This window comes from Ahaetulla prasina, chromosome 18 (genome assembly GCF_028640845.1).
Source record: "Ahaetulla prasina isolate Xishuangbanna chromosome 18, ASM2864084v1, whole genome shotgun sequence".
Taxonomy (NCBI): domain Eukaryota; kingdom Metazoa; phylum Chordata; class Lepidosauria; order Squamata; family Colubridae; genus Ahaetulla; species Ahaetulla prasina.
The window spans coordinates 3,305,001-3,328,096 of NC_080556.1; the positions used below are offsets into that span (position 1 = coordinate 3,305,001).

Consider the following 23,096-nt stretch of genomic DNA (forward strand, 5'->3'; position numbering starts at 1 on the left):
GTAAGGCCAAACTATATTTCAGCGGTGGCCAAAAAAAATAAAAATAAAATAATCAAATCACTTTGAACAGATCTTGGAAAAGTCACGTTTTCGCCCGAGAAGCCTCGTCTGAGCCGAAGAATGAGAGGAAATGATTATTGCTTTGGGAGGGAGAAGCGATAAATCTGGGATAAACCAAAGGTGTCAAACTCGATTTCGTTGAGACCGTGGTGAAATCGGGACTGGTTTGCTACTGGTTCCCCGGCGCTGCGCGCCAAACGCACGCTGAGTGCGCGTGTCCAGTGTGCCCGAAAGGTAAGTAGAAGGTAAGTAGAAAGTACATAGAAGCAAGGGCGGGGCGGGGTGGGGATCACCTGCGGCGCGCAATTTAGCTTCGCTAGAAAGCAGGAAATCCCATGATCAAACCCTTGGGAATTGACTCGTATTTATGACGGTTGCAAGTCAAAGGGGAAGCTGGATTCACTTAACGGCTGCGGCGATTCACTTAACAACGGTGGCAGGAAAAGGTTGTAAAAGAGAGGAAAACTCGCCGAACCAATGTCTCGCTTAGCACCGGAAATGTCGGGCTCGATCGTGTTCGTAGGTTGAGGACCACCTGTGTGTGTTTGTGTGTGTTTGTGTGTGTGTGATTCTGCCGGCAAATGATCCAAAGAATCCGGAGAGACCCAGAGGAGGTCGCACGAGGCAGAGAGGGTCTGTTTGCGTGTGTGTGTGACAACTCCACACCCACCTACCTTTTGCTCGGTCTCCAGGAAACGTTTGAGATCCTCGGGATCCAGAAAGTCCTTGTGGTTGCTGTAGGTGAGCATGAGGAGGTACAAGTCGCGCCGGGTGGACATCATCTTGTAGAAAGCGCAGAACTCTTCGAAGTCCAGGGTGCCCTGGTTGTCATCCGTGTCGGCCTCCTGTTGGAAGAACGGAAAGGGGAAAGTATGCACCAAAGGATTGTACCAAAGGATCAGAATAGAGATGGAAGGGACCTTGGAGGTCTTCTAGTCCAACCCCCCTACTCAAGCAGGAGATCCTAGACCAAGGGTGTCCAAACTTGGCCCCTTGAAGAGTGGTGGACTTCAACTCCCAGAATTCCCCAGCTAGCATGAGCTATAAATATGAGCAAGTTGCTAGCTGGGGAATTCTGGGAGTTGAAGTCCACCACTCTTCAAAGGGCCAAGTTTGGACATCCCTGTCCTAGACCATTTCAATCAATGAATCAATGAATCAATGAATCAATGAGAATAGAGCGTGAAGGGACCTTGGAGGCCTTCTAGTCCAGCCCCCTACTCAGACAGGAGACCTTAGACCATTTCAATCAGTCAATCAATCAATCAGAATAGAGCTGGAAGGAACCTTGGAGGTCTTCTAGTCCAGCCCCCTACTCAGACAGGAGACCCCTAGACTATTTCAATCAGTCAATCAATCAGAATAGAGCATGAAGGGACCTCGGAGGTCTTCTAGTCCAGCCCCCTGCTCAAGCAGGAGACCCCGTGCCATTTCAGACAGGTGGTTGTTCAATCTTTTTTTAAAAAAAAAAAAAAAGATGACACACCTACAACTTCTAGGAACAACAGACTGGGAATCCACCAATGCATATAACAACCACGGAGCAAAGCAGTCGGCATTAACAGATTTTACTGCATCCCTTCACAACCACTGATTTTGTATGTGTGTGGTTTTCTTGGGTGTGTGTGTGTGTGTGTTACAATTTCCAAACGTTCTTTCTCTTCCAACGGATCGTTGATTCCCTAATTTGCAAAGCATCCGATTTCGTTTCCAAGACTGCCGCCGTGGTGAGAACCTCGCGTGCCACAAACCATCTGCCGATGCTAACTGATGAACTGCAGCGATGGGCTAAAGCCCAGGAAACGCTGGAGCTCCCTCACTTCAGCAACCCAATTAGCATCATTGAACACACACGCACCAAAAAAACAAAAAAAAGGGTGCCCCGGTTCCAACGGCAATTTTTTTCTTCTTCTCCCCTCTGCAAAATTAAAGCCACTCGGATACTTGCGGAGTCACGCATCTGGACGCCAGATGCAGCCCAAAAAAGCGACGTTTAGAAACGGCGCAAAACAGGTCGCGGTTGGGCCTGTCTCGGTGGAGGCTCTGCGGGTTAAGATGCTTTTCTGCCATGTAGCAGAAGGTTCTGCGATCCGAAGGAAGGAAGGAAGGAAAGAGAGAAAGGAGGGAGGATGGAAGGAAGGAAAGGAAGAGGGAGGAAGGAAGGAAGGAAGGGAAGAGGGTGGGAGGAGGGAGGGAGGCAGAAGGAAGGGAAGGAAGGGAGGAAGGGGAAGAAGGAAGGAGAGAGGGGAGGGAGGAAGGAAGGAGAGAGGAAGGAAGGGAAGAGGGTGGGAGGAGGGAGAGAGAAAGGGAAGGGGAAGAAGGAAGGAGAGAGGAAGAAACAGGAAGAGGGAGAAGGAAGGAGGGAGGCAGAAGGAAGAGAAAGGGAGGAAGGAAAGAGGGAGGAAGGGAGACAGAAAGAAGGGAAGAGGGAGGAAGGAAGGAAAGAGGAAGTAGGACGGGAAGAGGGAGGAAGGAAGGAGGGAGGCAGAAGGAAGAGAGGGAGGAAGGGAGGGAGGGAAGAGGGACGAAGGAAGGAATAAAGGAAGGGAAGAGGGAGGAACGGAGACAGAAAGAAGGGAAGAGGGAGGGAGGAAGGGAAGACAGAAGGGAAGAGGGAGGAAGGAAGGTGGGAGGCAGAAGGAAGAGAGGGAAGAAGGAAGGAAGGGAAGAGGGAGGGAGGAAAAGAAGGAAGGGAAGAGGGAGGAAGGAAGGTGGCAGGCAGAAGGAAGAGAGGGAAGAAGGAAGGAAGGGAAGAGGGAGAAAGGAGGGAGGGAGGCAGGCAGAAGGAAGGAAGAGAGGAAGGAAGGAAGGGGGGAAGGAGGGAGGGAAGAAGGAAGGAAATCAAACCATTTAGATTAGGACCACTACAAAAAAATTGCCGAGACAGGCAAAGCTTCCCATTCACACGTTATTTATTTATTTATTTTATTTTACACCTGCCCAGTTTCTACTGCATTCCACTTGCATCAAACACGGTTTTCCACGACTGAGATGGCCGATCCCCGCTGAGAGCATCATGGGTCCCGGCCATCTCTTTCCCGCCCCCAGGAATGCATTCTCCAACCTCTGGACACGGAGCTATTAGACTCGGGTGGGGAGCGTTTCAACTGGCGATGGGAAATGGGAAATTTCGATCGAGGTTCCCGCCAGGCTGCTGGTAGGGGAAGGTGTCCATCGATTTGCCCAAGTTGGCCTTCTGCCTGCCGATCACCCGCAAAGCCGGGTTGGGCCTTCCCAGATAGCAGCCAATACCAAGCTGGGGGTGGGGTGGGGGGCTTCCCTAGGCAGCAATCTGCTGATAATAATATAATAATAATAATAATAATAATAATAATAATAATAATAATAATAATAATAATAATAATAATAATAATAATAATATTTTAATTTGTATACCGCCCTTCTCCCGAAGGACTCAGGGCGGTGAACAACCAAATAAAATACAAACACAGACACATACAATATTAAAAAACAACCCTTAAAAAACTTATTCAATTTGTCAAAAAATGTAAAATACAAATTACACCCATAAAGTTACAAAAATTTAAAACCCATTTAAATTAAATTAAAATTTTAAAAATCAAGCCAGTCCAGCCATACGAAATAAATAGGTTTTAAGTTCGCGGCGAAAGGTCCTAAGGTCAGGTAATTGTCGAAGTCCAGGGGGAAGCTCGTTCCACAGGGTAGGAGCCCCCACAGAGAAGGCCCTCCCCCTGATGTGTGAAGATATAATAAATGCATGGATTAAACAGGCAAAACAGTTTCTTCCCCCTCCCCGCTTTTCAAAACTCAGGAATGACACCACAATTTAATAAAATCAAGCGGTTCCTGCTGCACTGTGCCAATTTTATGTCAGAGCTCAAGATAGATGGCAAATTAGGTTTTTTTTTGGGGGGGGGAGCACAAAATTTCCTCGGCAGGCGTTTAAAAACTCGCTTTGACAAATGTACAGTTGTTAATTTGCAAACGGCCTTGTTAACATCTTTAGTAATAATCGGTGCATCTATTTCCCATTTAGTTCCCTCTTTTTTTCCACGCGTGCCAACGCACACCGCTTTGCTCTACGGGTGGAAATATTTCTTTTTTCTTAATCTTCCCAACATTAAAGAGTGCGATATCTAACTTTTCCGCCAGCGCTCCTATCTCTTCATTGCGGGCATTTGCAGGGGGAAGCTAATCAAGGCAGAGGGGGGGGGGGGAAACGAAGATATTTTTTTTTTGAAAAAGGGAAAAAGCTTATTAAAAAAAAAAGAGGGCTAACAATAGATTTAAGTTCTCTCTTGCCGAGTTTCACAGAAATGGCTTCTTTTTATTTTATTTTTGACATTACTGCCTCCAGCTAAGCACGGGCCGGATTGATTGGGAACAATTCAAAGACATTTTAAGAGGACTTTTTTTATTTCCTCCAGTGTTGCATTGATGACCTGCGCGAGAAATGTAAAAATGAAGAGAGATTTTTTACCGTAAGCCCTCGCAATTTTAAATAATAGATTTAAGTGGGGGATGTAAGAAGTTGGCTGACGGATTGGCGGAGAGCACACGGGGCTGCTCAGTTTGAAACGTAAGTTTCAAATGGTCTAGAAAGTAGGGTCTCCTCCCTGAGCAGGGGGTTGGACTAGAAGACCTCCAAGGTCCCTTTCCAGGGCTATGACCAGCAATGGGTTTCACGAATTCTTACTGCTGGGTCGCCTTCTGTGCATGCGCTTTGCCCGCGTGTCCGCCTTCTGCCTCAAAAAAGTGGCTAAATAGGACAGGGTTACGCCGCGGCAAGCGCACCGACAGTTGCCGCTACCGGTTCGTCTGAACCGGTACGAACCGGCTGAATGCCACCTCCGGCTATGATTCTATCGGCCAAAAGAATTCACCTCCATTTGCAGGGGCTACATAGGTAGAGAGGTGTTCGCTCGCCACGGAGAAGGGGTGCGGGTGGCCTAGAGGTGGAGCTCTCGCCTTACAATCAGGAGGCTGTGAGTTCGATCCTAGGTAGAGGCAGGTATTTCTTTCTCCGGGCACAGTGAGAATGTATCTGCTGAACAAAACTCCGTACTGGCGTCAGGAAGGGCATCCGGGCCATTCGACACTCTGCTAGCTCCATTCAGTTGCGCAGGCTCCATCCCACAAGGGATGACGGGGTCGTTAAAAAGATGATGATGGTGATCATCCGAATTTCCTTCTCAGAAAACCACAAGGGCAATATTTTATATTTGCGGAATCTTGTGTTTTCAATAAGCCCTAGCAACCCGAACCGCCAGAAATTAAAGGAAGCAGGGAAGAGTTCTGGAAACACTGCTTTTTTTAAAAAAAAAAAATGCTGTGAGATAATAAACAAAAGGGCTTGAGAGCTGCCAGCTTCAGCAGCCCTGGGATGGTTAAAAAAAAACCCCAAAAAACCCACTTCTATTTAAGAGAAGATCTTCCCTTAAAGCTTTGTGCATCCAAAAGCGAAGAGCGTTCTGTTTCCCAGAGCAGGGCGTTTTTGCTTGCAATTATCTGGGCAAGAGGAGATGGATTTCAGGATCAAAAAACAAAAAAACGAAAACAAGAATTCATCGTTCACCAAGAAAATAGGTCAGGACCGGAAGACAGGAGAGAATCAGAAAAAACTTCCCTCCGCCTAGTTGCCCAAAACACCCCACTTTGTCATCGCAATCAGAGCGTTTCTACCATGGAAGCTGGGCCTTGTTTCCAAGCCTGTGATGCTGTTGTTCCGACTGGGCCTTCGCAGACGCAAGAAACAGACTCCCCGCCAAGAAACCCCCCCCCTCTTTATTTACACCTTGGGAATGAACTGCATTCACCAACAGAAAGTCCAGGCAAGATTCCTGCGAGGGGTTAACGGAAGCCGTAGTCCTTATTAGCTCGTTATGATAAATGCCAAGGCTGTGACCTCAATTAAGTCAGAGAACTAGACAAACCTCTGTGCTGGCAAGGCAGTCTTTGTCGGACGAAACGCACAAGGGGCAAACTTTCCAGAAATACGAACGGTTGTCCCCTACGACAACCGCTCCCTTTTCCTCCTATTTATTCCCCAGCCAGGATGGGGCCTGTCAGCGTCCATGTTTGTTTTGCTTCCTGAGCCGGCTCGTTGCCCTCCGTTGTTCACCTCTCCTATCTGCTCTGCGCATACGTGCATCTGGAACGGGCCCCAGCTGTTCCTCCTCCTCCTCCTCACTCATCTCAGCCTCCAAAGGCAGCTGCCTCTCTGGTGGCTGGGAAATGCCGGCCGGCCCTGGCTGTCTCGCTGTCCGATGCTGAGCATCCATCAGAGTCTTCCCCATGCTCCACAACTGGCCCAAATTCATCCCCAACCTCCTCGTCCTCCGAGTCAGCCGGCGGGCCACAACGGCTGCAAACCCCGACATCTGGCGGTAAGCCCGAGGCGGAGACGGACAGAGTTACATAAGCAAGTGCTCCCCCGGCCAGCCGGCCCTCCGAGCAACCGCCACCTGCCTCATTAGACGCCGCGGTCCGGCACGATAGAGCCTTACCTTGAACATCTGCTTGACTTTCTGGCGGGGGAGGTTGACGTTCAGCTTGTGCATCAATTGGAGGACCTCGTTAATGCTCAGGCTGCCGTCGCCGTTTTTATCCGCTTCGTCGAAGGTTTGCTTCAACCACATTTAGCCGGAGTTAAGGAAAGGGAAAGGATGGCTCGGGAAGGAGGACGGAAGATTGGAAGAAGCAGAAGACCTAGAGACCCATCGGATTGATTCGTCGGTGCCAACTTCTGTTGAGAACGGCAGGGCGCCCCGATCCTCTCCGATCTTTAGCACTTACATATATACCGCTTCATATCTCGTTTTTTTCCTATGGGGATCATTTTTGTATATCTCGTTTTTTTCTGCGTGTTTCACTTTTCTTCTTTATACTCTAACTGCTATTCTAGGAGGAGGAGAAGGAGGAGAAAGGGAGGAGAGAAGAAAGGAGAGTGGAATGGAATGGAACAGAGCAGAGCAGAATGACGGAGTTTGGAAGGGACCTTAGAGGTCTTCTAGTCCAGGGGTCTCCAACCTTGACCACTTTAAGACTGGCTGAGGAATTCTGGGAGTTGAAGTCCACGAGTCTTAAAGTGGTCAAGGTTGGAGACCCCTGTTCTAGTCCAACCCCTCAGCTCACGCAGGAAACCCAATGGCATTTCAGACAAAATGTTTGTCCGGTCTCTTTGTTAGCCTACAAGCTCTGGATTCCATCATCCCCCCACAAAAGGATACTGGTCCCTCGTCCTCTGTCGTTTGGACAGACTGTCTTCATCGCTTATCCCGGCCATCAGGTACTTGAGGCCGGTGATCCACATCCGCGCTTCCTCTCCGTTCGAGGACACCAGGTCGAGGGATTCCATGTGGTCCCCATAGTAGATGGTGAAGCAGCAGTTGGGATCGAAGCTGCCGTCGCCGTAGCGCTGGAAGATCTCCGACTGCTTCCCTTCGCATACTTCCTGGATGGAATCTATGGAGACTGCGGGGAGGGACAGCAAATGGCAGAATTAGAATACAGTGCTTAGCCTTTTAACAATGGGAGCGGCTGCTACCAGATGTGGCGAGGGTTAGCAGGTTAGGAGGTGCAGAGGGAAGAGAGAAAAACAGCTGTCAGGACCGCCATCCTGCTACGCCAGTGCATTGCCTGCGGTCAGCCAGTACTCAACAGGGGAGGGGGATAAGGGGAGGGTCAGCATGAGAGGAAATCTATGCGCATCTATTCATCTCTGCCCCCTGCCTTTTATCCCCAGAGCTATGGTGGGGCTTCGCTAGCAGCAGTGGCTCTTCTGTCCCGAGGACCGGCCCACAGATTTCCACTGCTCTCCTCTCCTCTGCCTTCTATGGATCCGCATGTCAGGCACTGGACCCAGCTGTTCCTCCTCTTCCTCATCAGCCACCTCCAGACCTGGGGCTGTTGACTCTCCATCTGAGGTCTGACAGACGGCCCAGGTTCTGCCTCTGTCTCTCTCTGTCTGATATTCCCTCTTCCCCCTTGGAGCTCTCATGTTGTCTTGACGCGGACCCTGATCCCCACGCCTCCTCCTCTTCTGATTTGGCTGCTGGAGGGGCCGGCAGCCAACAGGCTACAACACCCTCAAAGACAGGGACTATTACCCCAACAATTTCTTAGCACCTAACTGGATAACCAGGGGGGAAGGTGGGAACAAGGAAAAGTTAACCGTATGCTTTGGGTGCGGATCCAAGATCCAGCTTTGCTTCTTCTGTAACCACTTGGCTTTAGTCAACTGTACTTTCACTGGTAGGACAGGAAGAAGAGCTGACAATGATCAGATAAAAGAGGACTGAGTCTGGGGCAGGAGTGTAAACTGGGAAAGCATCCCAGATCCAGCCCCTCTCAGGTTCTCATGAAAGTAGCAACAGCACTGGCAATAGTCCATAGACTTATATTCACAGTGCTTCATAGCCCTCTCTAAGCCGTTTACAGGGTCAGACTCTTGCCCCCAACGATCTGGGTCCTCGTTTTACCGACCTCAGAAGGATGGAAGGCTGAGTCAATCTTGAGCCTGGTGAGATTCAAACTGCCAAACTGCTGTCAGCAACTGGCTGGCCATGGTGTCAGAGTTCTGACGGATGCTCTAATTAAATAATGAGTCTCGAGCCAAGCTTCAAAAGAAGTTATTTATGAGGAGGTTCATGTCCGCAAGTTCCCAAGTGAAGCCAGCTCTGACCCTACGTAATTTACGCTCCAATTATGACCCTGTTTCCCCCCCCCCCAGGATGTGTCATCAATCACATTCGCCCACGGAGCAATTTCACGGGTTGTAGACGTCACTCCCCTCAGCTGCTGTAGGTAACCCTGGGATACAGCCCTGAGAGAGATAAGCGTGGAATGTGCATCTGACTTTGGCCGCTGTGCCATTTCGCCGATGTCACATCCCCCCACCCACGGATGCTTTGCAAGTTGACATACGGTATGACGCAGAACACCGGACTAGATGTGTCACAAAATTTTGATCTGCCACTATAATCAAAGACGGATTGCCTTGAAATGCTTCACTTACTTTTAGCCTTTTCGTTTTTTCGCGAGGGTCTCCAGCGAATGCACGACTTGTGTTCATCCAGGTAATAGAAACGGACGAGACCTTTGGAGCTGCCCCTGAGTTTGATCATCTGAGTGCCGTCTTGCATGGAACTCATACATTTTTCCACTACGGGGGAGGGAGGGGAAAAGAAAGAGAGAGAGAAAAAAAACACTATATATATTTGTTACGCTAAAGAACGTGTGCATCGTGCCCGTGAGTTACAGAGGTCAAGGCAACAAAAGTTTTTAATGGGAAAATCAAGTTATAGGTTTAAGAAGATGCATTCCCAGCTGCAAATCCCAGCATGCAGTTTTGCCGGGTATTTGTTTTTAGAGGCGAGCGGCGTCTCAAAACGCCGGCCCGGTGGTGAAAATCAATACGTAAACTGCTTTCCAGGGAGTGAAAAGATGCAGGATTTGCAAATTGGGTAAAATCTCCTTGTCAGATGGATTTACTCCAGATGCAGTCTGCTATTTACCCTCCATTACCTCCCAGTGATAGTGTTAGAGCCTTGCCCACAAACGCCTCTTTTGTCAATCTTAACCACAAATTGCCACACAATCGAATTACTCTTTATATCCTTAAGTTTCAGGTTGCATTGACTCTTTCCCTTAGTTACTTGCCATAGCCCAGTGGTTTTCAACCTTTATAGTGCTGCGACCCCTTTAATACAATTCCCCATGATGTGGCGACCCCCAACTGTAAAATTATTTTCGTTTTGAATTTATCGCGCCTGAAGCCGTATTGGCTAGCGATCTGAACTGCTTGCGATTGCCTTGAGGACGGAGGCATTAAAGCGGAGACTCCTCCCCTATTAAGTTTATGGCGCCTGAAGCCAGATTAGGCTAGCGATTGGGAGTGATTGGAGCTGGCTTGAGAGGGAGACATCAGAGCAAAGATTTCTCTCTTTTTTTAATTCATCGCGCCTGAAGCGGAATTCGGCTAGCGATTTGAAGAGCCTGCAGCTGGCTTGTGGAGTCAACCATTGGAGCGCGATTCTTCAACTCGCAAGTATACTTCCCATATTTCCGATGGTCTTAGGCGACCCCTGGCAAATCGTCATTCGACCCCCAACGGGGTCCTGACCCACAGTTGAGAACCGCTGCCTTAGCCGATCTGAGCGATGAGCTCTCTTATAACGCCATCAAATTGCTATGTAGGGTTTTTTTGTTGTTGTTTGTTGACTTGCTTCCCAAACTCCTCTCTTAAATCTCCGTCTATGTCTATTTTTTTTATTTTTTATTTGCATTTATATCCCGCCCTTCTCCGAAGACTCAGGGCGGCTTACACTATGTCAAGCAATAGTCTTCATCCATTTGTATATTATATACAAAGTCAACTTTATTGCCCCCCAACAATCTGAGTCCTCATTTTACCTACCTTATGGAAGGCTGAGTCAACCTTGGGCCTGGTGGGACTAGAACTTGCAGTAATTGCAAGCAGCTGCTGTTAATAACAGACTGTCTTACCAGTCTGAGCCACCATATTTCTTGGATGTACGTTAGGGGGGTCTGACAACCCTCCAAAATTCAGGAATGGGACAAAGAGCAAGGATGAAGAGGATGCTCCGACCCAACCTGGGCCAAGGGAGATGATGGTGAATTTTAAAAGCCCGATTTAAAAACTCAAAAAAGGCACATGGGGACAAACCAAGGGGTGAAATCCAGCAGGTTCCGACAGGTTCTGGAGAACCGGTAGCGGAAATTTTGAGTAGTTCGGAGAACCGGCAAACACCACCTCTGGCTGGCCACAGAGTGGGGTGGGAATGGAGATTTTGCAGTATCCTTCCCTTGCCACTCCCACCAAGCCGTACCACGCCCACCAAGCTATGCCCAAAGAACCGGCAGTAAAAAAAATTTGGATTTCACCATTGGGACAAACTGTCTTTTTTGCCGTGGAAAGAAGACATTAAACATTCACTACCTCAAGAATGCTGAACTGGATCCCAACTGCGATCCAGAGATATTCAGACAAGGCAGAACTTCTGCATGGATTCTCCATATGGAATCATAGAGATATTGGGTGGGAAGGGACCTCAGAGGTCTTCTAGTCCAATCCCGTGCCCAAGAGAGCAGATGTCATGCCAACCCGGATAAATGGCAACCTTTAATTTCATTTAAGGTTTTAATTAAAACCCTTTTAATAAATCTTTACTTCCATGGCTGATAAAAGGCCCTTTCAAAAGGACTTTTGTGGTTTTCGCTGAAAAAAAACCAGACAGCAGCTCCGAAGCTCTAGATAAATCAAATTGATCTTTGGGTCGAGTTTTTTGGGCGGAAGGGCAAATCATGCGTTTAAAATAGGAATAACAATAAAATATTGACGTGCACCATGGCAAAAAAAGCAACAGCGCTGTTCTTTGATTTTGTTTTATTTCTCTTCTGATCTGACAAGGGGTGAATTCACAGGTCGCCTCCCACGATGTGAAGTAGTGGCGGCAAAGCGACAGATGCGAGGGTTTGGCCGCAAAATTTCAACACCTGGAATGTTTTTAAATTTCATTTGGGAAGGGGGTTAAATCAAACGCATTTAAACCCCTTCCCAAATTACGGATCCACCTCTACGGTCTGAATGCCTGGAAACCCGAAACTCTTCCCACAATGTGGCACCCAAAAAAACAAAAAGGAGATTAAAAATCATCCATCATTTCTCAAGTCAAATCCTCCCAGTCGATATTTAATTGGAATTTTCGGCTTCGGAACGGACGTCACGTGTGCATAAATTCCTTAAATTTGCCCTGAGGTTGATGGGAGGGGCATTCAGACAGGGAACCCCCCCCCCTCCCAATTCTGATTGGGATATTAATGCGATTTGCAGGCGTTCACCTCTGGATAGGCTAACCCACTCCCGGGTTTTAATATTGGGGGGGGGGGCTAAAAGATGAAAAAAAGATTGACAGACGGCCTTTGTTTCTGACGAGATAGCCTGGTGGCTCCAAGGCATGTCTGCCAAAAAAAAACCCTCTGAAGCCAAGCAGGAGAAACAGAGACTCGTCTGTCTGATCGTCTTCCAGAGTCTGTGTACAAAGAGACATGACCAGCTCCTGATGGGCTGAAGGATTCAGATGTTCCTCAGACGTCTGGACTCGAATTGTGACCCAGTAGTACCATCCACAAGTACTATTAGGTTTGAAGAACCAGGTTGAGGAAGCGTATTTGACTGGATCAAATAGGGGTGAAATGCTCCCGGTTCGGACCGGGTCACGCGATCCGGTAGCGATGGGGGGGCGCGGGTAGTTTGGAGAACCGGTAGCAAAAATCCCTGCCCACCCCCAAACCGCCCACGCCTCGCTGTTCCTCTTCTCTTTCCCTGAAGCTCTCGGTGGCGTTATAGCTGCAAACGGCCTTAAATGACTGCCGCGGCGCTTCAAAGGGCCGGACTACAGCTGATCAGCGCTGTAGGCGGTTAGTAGACCGGTGCCTCTATTTTTAAAGAAGGTAGACCGGTGCCTCCCAAAAAAAGGCAATTAGTAGACCAGTGCCTCTATTTTTAAAGAAGGTAGACCGGTGCGCTCCCAAGTTTTGTATACTTTATTATTTTTATTATTATTGGCCATGCCCATTCAGTCACCTGACCACCAAGCCACACCCACCAATTAAGCCACGCCCACAGAACCGGTAGGGAAAATTTTTAGATTTCACCCCTGGTGTCAGGGTTCGGATGGATCCCCTAATTAAATCATGAGCCTCGAACCAAGCTTCAAAAGAAATCCAGTTATTTATTAGGAGCTTCATGCCAGAACGTTCCCAAGTGAAGTCAGCTCTGACCACACGTAATTTACGCCCCAATCATGACTCTGTTTCCCCCCTCTGCCCCCCACAGGGTGTGTCATCAATCACAATCGCCAATGGAGCAATTTCGGTCCCCTCTGGCCGCTGTGGGTAACCCTAGGAGACAGCCTTGAGAGAGAGAAGTCTGGAATGTGCTATCTGTCTTTGGCTGCCGTGCCGTTTCATCGGTTTCCCATCCCCCTTGCCTATGGCCGGCCAGGGATGCGAGTTGACATAGAGGGGTTCCCGGCAAGTGGCATTCAGGGATAGACTTCTACTGAGGTTGGAGGTTCTGCAAAGCGCAACTCGGGCCCCACAAATAGATCTGGAAAACTATCCGAGCTGGCAGTTTGCAGTGACTGCTATCATGGCAGGAACAGGGTACGTCTAGTCTGGTGAAAAGAAGGAATAGGGGGTGACAGTATTTGAGAAAGAAGAGCGGTTCAGGCAATTTTCCAAAGCACAAAAAGGCAAGACAGGAAGCAACGGATGGAAACTAATCAAGGAGAGATCCAACCGAGAACTAAGGAGGAATTTCCTGACGGCGAGAACGATGAACCAGCGGAACGACTTGCCACAGGAAGCTGTAGCAGCAGCTCCATCCCTGGAGGCTTTTAAGAAGAGATCGGATGTACCGTTTCTTTCAAGTGGGATAGGATTTCCTGCTGGGAGCAGGGGGTTGGACTAGATGACCTCCAAGGTCCCTTCCAACTCTGATGATAATGATGAAGTCCTCACTGGAGAATCAGAGGATTATCTAACGCAAGTAAAACCCTCAAGGCAGCCAACTGACCTGCTACTTAATCTTATCACAATCTGCTCGCCTTGCCCTCGTGTCTTTATTGAAGAGACCCGGTAAGCCACCATTCCAAAGAAGTGACAAAATATTACCTTATAAAATGTATTCTAGGGCAGGCATTAACCTCTGCATTTAAGGAACAAGGCAGAAAGACCGTTTTAGGGCGGCCACGACATTTAAAATAACCAATCACATTTACAATAGAACCCTAACCCTAATTAAAAAAAAAAGGCATTACATTTAAAATGCTCTAAGCAAGTACTGCAGAAAACTCAAAACGTCAACTATAAAAAAAAAAAACCAAAAGAGAGCTGCCCTGGTCTCGTAAATGAGAATTACATTTTAACAAGTCAATTAAAATGAAGAGGCAGCGAGAAATGGTATGCACAGATTCATGGTCAACATTGATGTGAGCCCCTGCCTCATTCTGTCTGGTCCAGCAAGTTTAAATTTTTATCAGCAATCTTTTAAACAAGCTTGGAATGTCAAAATACAAGAGGAGAAAAATCAACTGTTTTTCTCCTTAATCAAATTACAGATGGAACAAAATCCTTAAAAAAAGAGAAAAAAAATGGGTTTTGTTTTGTTTTTTTACTTCTGGAACTAAAAACTGAAAATTTTTTTAGCATCAAGACAAGATGGGAAATAAGAATATCGGAACGACATTCCCCGAAGTTCCAAAAACGGAGCCAAATCTTTCCCCCCCAAAAAAGCAAAAGCAATCGAAGAATTAAATGGACAGTGTGTGTCTGGCCAAGTTGAAATAAATTATAGCTAGATTGCCAGTAAAGCTGTATTCCAACCGTTCAGGGAATTCTCTTCTCGCTAACCAATATGTCAATGCTTGATATATTGGTATGTTCAGATGGACAGAATCTTAATTGGTTCATTAAGAGGCACAAATAGCCAAGATTGTAGAAAATGTACACTGTAGGGACAATCGGTAGCTAGAGACAGCCTCGACTTCCATACATTTCATCCCCCTCGAAAGCCATCCTAATTGGTCGCTGCTACACCTTTCTTGTGACGGGGAGTTCCACCGGTGAGCGTGGAAGATTAGCTGGAAGAAAACAGGGTCCTTTTGCGCAGCCCCCCTGCAAAGGTCGATAGGCAAACATATAGTCACTATATCTTATCTTAGAAGATCAACCTTGCATCAGGGGTCTCCAACTTTATGACCTGTGGACTTCAACTCCCAGAAATTCCACAGAGGAATTTCTGGGAGTTGAAGTTCCGGAGGTCGTAAAGTTGCCACGGTCGGAGTCCTCTGTTTTAAAGGAAAGGGACTCAGGGAGCGGGGGTAGGTGTCACATCACTGCTCTTACCAATTCGGCCCATTTTCCATTTGGGCGCCGCTGCGACACTCCCGCCGATCCAGAAAAACGCCTCCGCCAGACGGGCGATTGAAAACTTGCTTTGGAGCAAAGAAGAGAGGGGAAAATCCATGTCGTAAAACGAGGCGGCCCCTTCTGCCTTCGGTCCCAAGCTCCGAGACGGGATGAATCTTCGGTGGCGAAAACAGACCTGGGCCCTTTCTCCAACTGAAACTCTTTCTTGTATTTTTATTTATTTTTATTTATTTATTTTTTAGAAAAAGAGGCTCCGTGGCGAAGACACTGAGCTTGTCGCTCAAGAAAGGTCGGCGGTTCGAAATCCTAGCACAGGTCTCCTGAGTGAGCAGAGGGGCTGGACTAGACGACCTCCAAGGTCCCTTCCAACTCTGTTTACTGTTATGGAGGCGGTTTTTTGCTCGGGAGAGCATTCCTCCTTCTGTCCTCCTTCCGAGGCTACAAGGCAAATCTTGGGAGTTTTCCGCTTTATTTATCCGAGCCGCTGGCGTGGGCTTTGAGGCGCTTTGAGAAATTAAAAAAGCAACAAAATCATATATATATTTATATAAATAATAATAATAATTCCTTTTTCTTTGCTTGCAGGGTCTCATCGCCTGTTCTCCCCCGCCGAGAACTAGCCGCGGTTGGAGAAAGCCGAGTATGGGCAGCTCGGAGACTCCTGCCCTCCCATTATTTCCCCTGCCTTATCCGGGGAGTATTAGATGCTCTCCTTGCGCGAAGCAGCTGTCTCTCTTCGATAGAGCTGGCTAGTGTTAGAGGGAACTCATCCCCACCACATCTGGGGAAGGGGAGTGCTTGAAATCCCAGCGAGTTTCTCCTGGTGCCTGTTTGCGAAGAAGTTCGGATGGGCAGCGCAGAAGGGAGCCCTTCGGCCCTGGCACGGTGGTGGCCGCGGACGGGGATGAGCATCGCTTGCGATCCATCTTGGCTTCCCATGTCTTTCACATGTTCCCGAACCAAACCTTGCTTCCTTGCTTTTAGTTTTCAAAGGGGGAGGGGGGCTGTTGTAGAAATGCTCGCTCAGCAAATTCCCAGCAGGACCCCCTCCTCCGTCCCGAGGAAGAAGACAGGAAGAGGAGAGAAGAGAAGGTATCCCGAGCTCAGGGCCAGCAATTCATGTTCTCCTGCAGCTTAAATCTGATTAATCCCAAAAGCCATGGCTCGCTTCTGTTTTATCCGGTCGAGAGATTTAAACGTTTTGTGTGTGTGTGTGTGTGTGTGTGTGCGCGCTTCTGTGCGCATGAGAGGCGCTGCAGCTGTAGAAAAGTGAGACCGACAAAGAGGGTTTGGTTTGGAATTTATTTGGCTGTTGTTGTTGCTTTTCCCTGGAGTGGGCTGCCTCTCAATCAGACAAAAATCCCCTGTCCGGCTGAGACGACAACGGTCCTGTGGTGTTTTGACCCAAATTTTCTTTAAAAAGGAGAGGCAACAGGATAGAGTAGAATAACAGAGTCGGAAGGGACCTTGGAGGTCTTCTAGTCCAACCCCCCCCCCCGCACGTCACGTGGAAAAAGGAGCCGTTTGAAGGTAAGTAGAACAGCGAGGGGGGGAGGGAACAGCTGTGCCGCATGATTTAGATTCGCTAGGAAGCAAGCAGGTTTTCCTGCTTTCTAGCGAATATAAATTGTGCGGCACCGCTGATCGTCGGAAATACCGCTTCGGACGAACTGGTAGGATTTCACCACTGGTCCACGTCCCCCATGACATTAAGTTCATTCAGAGAAGGATAAAGCGAGGCTGCAGAGAACTGGAGGCCTAATTCTTCAACTCCCAGGTAAAAGGAGTCGAAGTACTTAAAGGCTGCAAGCTACTTAGGGAAGGTTGCTATTCTTGTCTCTCTTCAAATCCTCTGGCGAACTTTATGAGACAGACAGCCACACACGTACAGGGCGAATAGTACAATCTCCTGGACTTGTGAAGAACACGCCTTTGGAGCAGGGCCCTCCTCCTCCTCCTCTGAGGATTCATGCCGGTTTGAGAAGGTGGATTTTTTTCTTCTTTCAATTGGTTCCTCCCTGTTATTCTAAAAAAGTTGGAAGGGACCTTGGAGGTCTTCTAGTCCAATCCTTTGCTTAGAGCAGGAGACACTACACCACTTCAGACAAATGGTTATCCAAACTCTTCTTAAAAACTTCCAGTGTTGGAGCATTTACAACTTCTGGAGGCAAGTTGTTCCACGGATTAATTGTTTTAACTGTCAGGAAATTTCTCCTAAATTGCTTCTTTCAGTTTCCACCCATTGCTTCTTGTCCTGCCCTCTGGTGCTTTGGAGAATAGCTTGACTCCCTCTTCTTTGGGGCAGCCCCTGAGATATTGGAAGACTGCTATCCTGTCTCCCCTAGTCCTTCTTTTCATTAAACTAGACATATCCAGTTTCTGCAACCGTTCTTCATCTGTCTTAGCCTCCAGTCCCCTAATCCTCTTTGTGGCTCTTCTCTGCACTCTTTCTAGAGTCTCCACATCTTTTTTACACCATGGTGACCAAAACTGGCTGCAGGATTCCAATGTGGCCTTACCAAGGCCTTATAAAGTGGTATTAACACTTCACGTGATCTTGAGTCTATCCCTCTGTTGATGCAGCCCAGAACTGTGTTGGCTTTTTTGGCAGCTGCAGCACATAGCTGGCTATTCTATTCTGTTCTGTTCTGTTCTGTTCTGTTCTATTCTAATTCTAATTCTAATTCATTTAATTCTATTCTGTTCTATTCTATTCTTCTATATCTACTCTATTCAGTCCAATTCAGATGAATTTGGAAATAGAAAAGAATGAAAGTGAAAGCTGAAATCTATTGGGAGGGATACGGCTTTTATTTTTGTGGCCTTCAGTTTCGTGTGGCTTTAAAATTCCATTTCTGTAAACTTATAGGAAGCCTCCAGGGCCCCGTTCGGTGCACTTCTTCTCCTAGACCCTCTTAAGATCATTTTTGCCTTACGTTATTTGCATTTCCCCGGCTCTGCTTCGTTTTACGATGTTTTGTTAAGTGGTGATATTTTTCTCAGCAGAGGAGACGTGCAAAGAAATCTAATTGGTTCAAGGGGAAAAGAGGTATTCGGTCTAGGCTCGGAAGCGCAGATGTTAAAACCTCTGAAGTTCGGCCCGCGATCTGCATTAGCTCTTCGTGGAAGGAAGCCGGTGGGTACCGGATGAAGAAGGTTTTTAGCTCTGCAAAAAATGAGGATCGTACCTGTACTTGCTTCAGCGAACGTCTCTCCTGTTAGGTAAGCATTCCAGCTATTTACTTAATTGCTCCTCTTTAGAGAGATTTACCCCTATTCCAACCAAGTAGGTCAGGTAACAAAAATGAGACAGAACACGCCAGAGGCCACATAAGAGAAGACGATACAATTACAGGCATTAGATCACAGAAATAATTCAAAATAAAGAGCCCGGTTGGGTTATCCAGTGGAAAACACTAATCAATCAATCAATCAGTCAGTCAGTCACAAAGTCGGTACCGGATCCTGGATTTACAGTCACATGCTGGTCATCAAAACTCGGTTTTGTCGCGAGGTCTCCAATCAAGTGTCGAACCCCATTAAATCATCTTCTTTTAATGACCCCATCATCCCTTGCGGGGTGGATTCTGCGCAACTGAACGTACTTTTACCTGTGCACCCTGGAGTGGGTGGGGTCTTAATTAGGGCTTATTTTGGGGGGTAGGGCTTATATTGGGTGCACATGTAAAAAAAAATCAAGCTAGGACTTACTTTCTGAGTAGGTCGTATTTTTGGGGAAGTCTTCCACCTTCTTTTAAATTTTAGCTGCAGCTATTCTGATCTGGCTCAGGGGCTAAGAGGCTGAGCTTGTCGATCGAAAGGTCGGCAGTTCAGCGGTTCGAATCCCTAGCGCCGCGTAACGGGGGTGAGCTCCCGTGACTTGTCCCAGCTTCTGCCAACCTAGCAGTTCAAAAGCCCGTTAAAAAAAATGCAAGTAGAAAAATAGGGGCCACCTTTGGTGGGAAGGTAACCGCGTTCCGTGCGCCTTTGGTGTTGAGTCATGCCGGCCACATAACCACGGAGACGTCTTTGGACAGCGCTGGCTCTTTGGCTTTGAAACGGAGATGAGCACCGCCCCCTAGAGTCGGGAACGACTAGCACGTATGTGCGAGAGGAATTTTTACCTCTGTCTTATTCTGATTGAATCTAAAGGTCTCTTCATTTGGAGCTCCCAGAGAAGGATCGTCATATCTTAAACAAAAAAACAAAAATCTTCATTTTTTCCCCCATAATGGGAATCCAGCCCTTAGGGACGTCACGCACCTGAGACAGAAACCTGGACTGGTTACTTAGACAGGTAGATTAAAACCTCATCAGTCAGAGATTCATCTGAGCAGGGCTACCTGGGGATTAAGTGGCAGGTTTCATGATTCAAGAAAAGCCAGGCCCCATTAGGAACAAATGACAGATTTAGGACTGACCATGGGGAAATAATTCACTTGTCCTTTGGCTCAAAAGAAGGAGGGAGGGCGAGTTATGAAAGATTCATTTTAATTCCTGAAACCAGAGGCACCAGGTGGATGTTGAGTTGAGTTAGCTACATCTCGAGAGATTCGGAATATAACTGGAAGGAGAGATACAGAGAGAGAGAGAGAGAGAGAGGGAAGGAAGTTTCCAAGATTTAAATGAAAGTGGCAGGTAGAACAGAAGGCCAAGGGAGTGCAAACCTAACCCGCGGGAAAAGATACAGGCCATTTTATATGCATTGGTCAACTGAGGTTGCGCGACCGGACGAAAGCTAAGCCGACTTCCAAGAAAACGGCGAGTTTCCTGTCCAGTTTTGTGCGCCCTTGGTTCAAAAGGGAGAATGACAAATTAGGACAACCCAGGCAGGCCCTTTCTTTCCTAATGTAAAAGCTGCCAGCACAAATCATAAAAATGACAAAATTACCAGAGCGTCAGTGAAGCTGTGAGTTCAGGTTAGCGCCCTCATTCCTAATTTAAAAAAAAAAAAAAAAGGAAAGGGGAAAAAAAAAAGAGGGCAGGCTAGACAGGAATATGTTTATAAAGCAAATCTCCTTGGTTTTAGAGTGATTTTTTAATTATTTAAGTGCTGCCGGCTACCGAAGGGGGCACACCGTCCTCTGCACGGAATGGTTTGTAGGAACCAAATCAGGAATGCCACAGATAGGATAGGATAGGATAGAATAACAGAGTTGGAAGGGACCTTGGAGGTCTTCTAGTCCAACCCCCTGCTCAGGCAGGAAACCCTACACCACTTCAGACAAAATGGTTATCCAACATCTTCTTAAAAACTTCCAGTGTTGGAGCATCCACAATTTCTGGAGGCAAGTTGTTCCACGGTTTAATTGTCTTCACTAATAATAATAATATAATAATAATATCAGAGTTGGAAGTGACCTTGGAGGCCTTCTAGTCCAACCCCCTGCCCAAGCAGGAAACCCTACACCATTTCAGACAAATGGCTATCCAACATTTTCTTAAAAATTTCCAGTGTTGGAACATTTATTCACTGTCAGGAAATTCCTCCTTAGTTCTACGTGGCTTCTCTGCTTGATTAGTTTCCACCTGTTGCTTCTCGTCCTGCCCTCAGGTGCTTTGGAGAATAGCTTGACTCCCTCTTCTTTGGGGCAGCCCCTGAGATATTGGAGGACTGCTATCATGTCTCCCCTGGTCCTTCTTTTCATCAGACTAGAGATGTAGATACATACATACGTGTGTGTGTGTGTACTGCATGCATCTACGTATATCTGTGTATCAATATCTATATCTACATGTATAGGTAGTCCTTGAGTTATGACCACAAATGAGCCTAGAATTTCCGTTGCGGTGATAAGTCCCTTTTTTCAATGCTGTTGCAACTTTGAATGGTCACTAAATGAACTGTTATAAGCCAAGGACATATGCAATGAAGTGCAGAAAAAATGAAGCCCCCAATCAAATCAGGCATGAAGCATGATATATATATATATCATGCTGCTCCCAGAAGCACGAAGCTGAAGCCTGAAGATGACGAATGAGACTTCGTCGAAACGTCGCCAAGACACTTCCAATTTTACGCGGGAGAAAACCCGAATAACCAAAGACCTACATATATATAGATATAGATATATAGATATAGATATATATTATATATATATATATATATATATAGAGAGAGAGAGAGAGGGAGAGAGAGGGAGGGAGAGAGAGAGAGGGAGGGAGAGAGAGAAGGAGAGAAGGAGAGAGAGATATGATTAGATAGATAGATATGATTACATAGATATATAGATAGATAGATGATACATAGATAGATTGATATGATTACATAGATAAATAGATGATACATAGATAAATTGATATGATTAGATGGATGGATAGATAGATAGATAGATAGATAAAGAGAGAGAGAGATGATTAGATAGATAGATAGATAGATAGATAGATAGATAGATAGATAGATAGATAGATAGATAGATATGATTAGCTAGATAGATATGATTAGATAGATAGATAGATAGATAGATAGATAGATAGATAGATAGATATGATTACATAGATAAATAGATGATACATAGATAGATTGATATGATTACATAGATAAATAGATGATACATAGATAAATTGATATGATTACATAGATAAATAGATGATACATAGATAAATTGATATGATTAGATGGATGGATGGATAGATAGATAGATAGATAGATAGATAGATAGATAGATAGATAGATAGATAGATAGATAGATAAGGAGAGAGAGAGAGAGAGATATGATTAGATAGATAGATAGATAGATAGATAGATAGATAGATAGATAGATAGATAGATAGATAGATAGATAGATAGATAGATAGATAGAGTACTTCATTTTTTCTTCACTTCATGGCTGCAGATATCAGCCATGCTTGAATACTGTAAACCTAACCCAAGATGGTTTAATGGTTTAAACCTAAAACAAGGACTGGGGTTTAAATATTGAGACCCTTCCTTCTATCATTCCTCGGTTCCTTGAAACTCATCTTCTCTTCCACCTACTCTCTACCTATATTTGAATCCGAAAAACAGAAGCCACCTGCAACAGCAGCTGCTAGTAATTTACACCACGTATTGGGGGCGCTGACCTACGGGGGTGCGTTCAACCCCGGAGCCCATGCTCTTGACGAATGAAGATGGAGCATTGCCCACAGCGACTTCAGGAGGCTTAATCTGAAATATTAATGGGAAAATGTGGCCTTACAGGAATCGAAGGGCTTCTCTGTGGATCCAGAGATTCCTAAAGTGTATTATTTAGCAGCGAGCTGAAAAAAAGCCTTTTTTCAGGTAGTGGAATTCGTTTTTAAACAAACCTAGGCTCCAGGAATAAACTCCCATTCCTGGAGAAACGGGAGGAAAGGGAAAAGGGGGACGGGGGAATCACATTTATTTTATACGTTGTTCCCCAAAATTAAATCACAGCAACGGCATAACTATTCGGAGTATAATTACAGGACGAGTCCCACTGAATTTCATAAACACAAAAACGCATATGACTGTATATGCCCGTGATGGTGAACCTATGGCATGCATGCCACCCGTATTAGTGGCCACGTGAGCTCAGCTCCGATATTCGGAGCTTCTGGGCCTACCAGAAGTAGGGAAACAGGCTGTTTCCTGCCTCCGGGGGGCCTGGGGTGGGGGGTAGGGAAAGGCCCGTTTTTCTCTCTCATCTGGCTCCAGAGCCTCTCTATGAGTCTGGGGAGGGCGAAAACAACCTTCCCAAACCCACCCAGAGACCCTCCGGAGGCCAGAAACAGCCCATTTGCCAATTTCCAGTTCGACAGGAAGTGACTTTTTTGCTGTCCCCCAGCCTCCAGAGCCTCTCTAGGAGTCTCTGGAGGCTGGGGACAGCAAAAAAGGGATTGGGAAGGCAGTTTTCACCCTCCCCTGACTCATAGAGAGGCTCTAGAGCCAGGTGAGAAAGAAAAGTGGGCCTACTGGGCCATCGCATGCCAGGAACAAGGGGTGGTGGTCACGCACGCATGCACAGGGCACATAGAATTATGGGTGTGGGCACGTCCGCGCACGATCTCCCCCACTGGCACGCGATGGCAAAAAGGTTAGCTATCGCTGGTATATGCAGTGGTGGGATTCAGCCAGTTCTGTCTGGTTCGGGTGA

General features: G+C 46.8%; 1 protein-coding gene across 4 annotated transcripts in view; it reads right to left on the reverse strand.

Moving 5' to 3' along the window:
* The window catches only part of PLCH2 (phospholipase C eta 2), a 221,822-nt gene that overhangs the window by 65,009 nt on the left and 133,717 nt on the right, over window positions 1-23,096 (reverse strand). For all 4 annotated transcript variants that reach the window (XM_058161025.1, XM_058161024.1, XM_058161026.1 and 1 more), the window contains exons 4-7: window positions 9,059-9,205; window positions 7,270-7,515; window positions 6,549-6,676; window positions 735-905 (exon numbers count right to left, since the gene is read on the reverse strand). In XM_058161025.1, coding sequence (XP_058017008.1) covers window positions 735-905; window positions 6,549-6,676; window positions 7,270-7,515; window positions 9,059-9,205 — 692 coding nt within the window. The remainder of the gene's footprint in view (window positions 1-734; window positions 906-6,548; window positions 6,677-7,269; window positions 7,516-9,058; window positions 9,206-23,096) is intronic.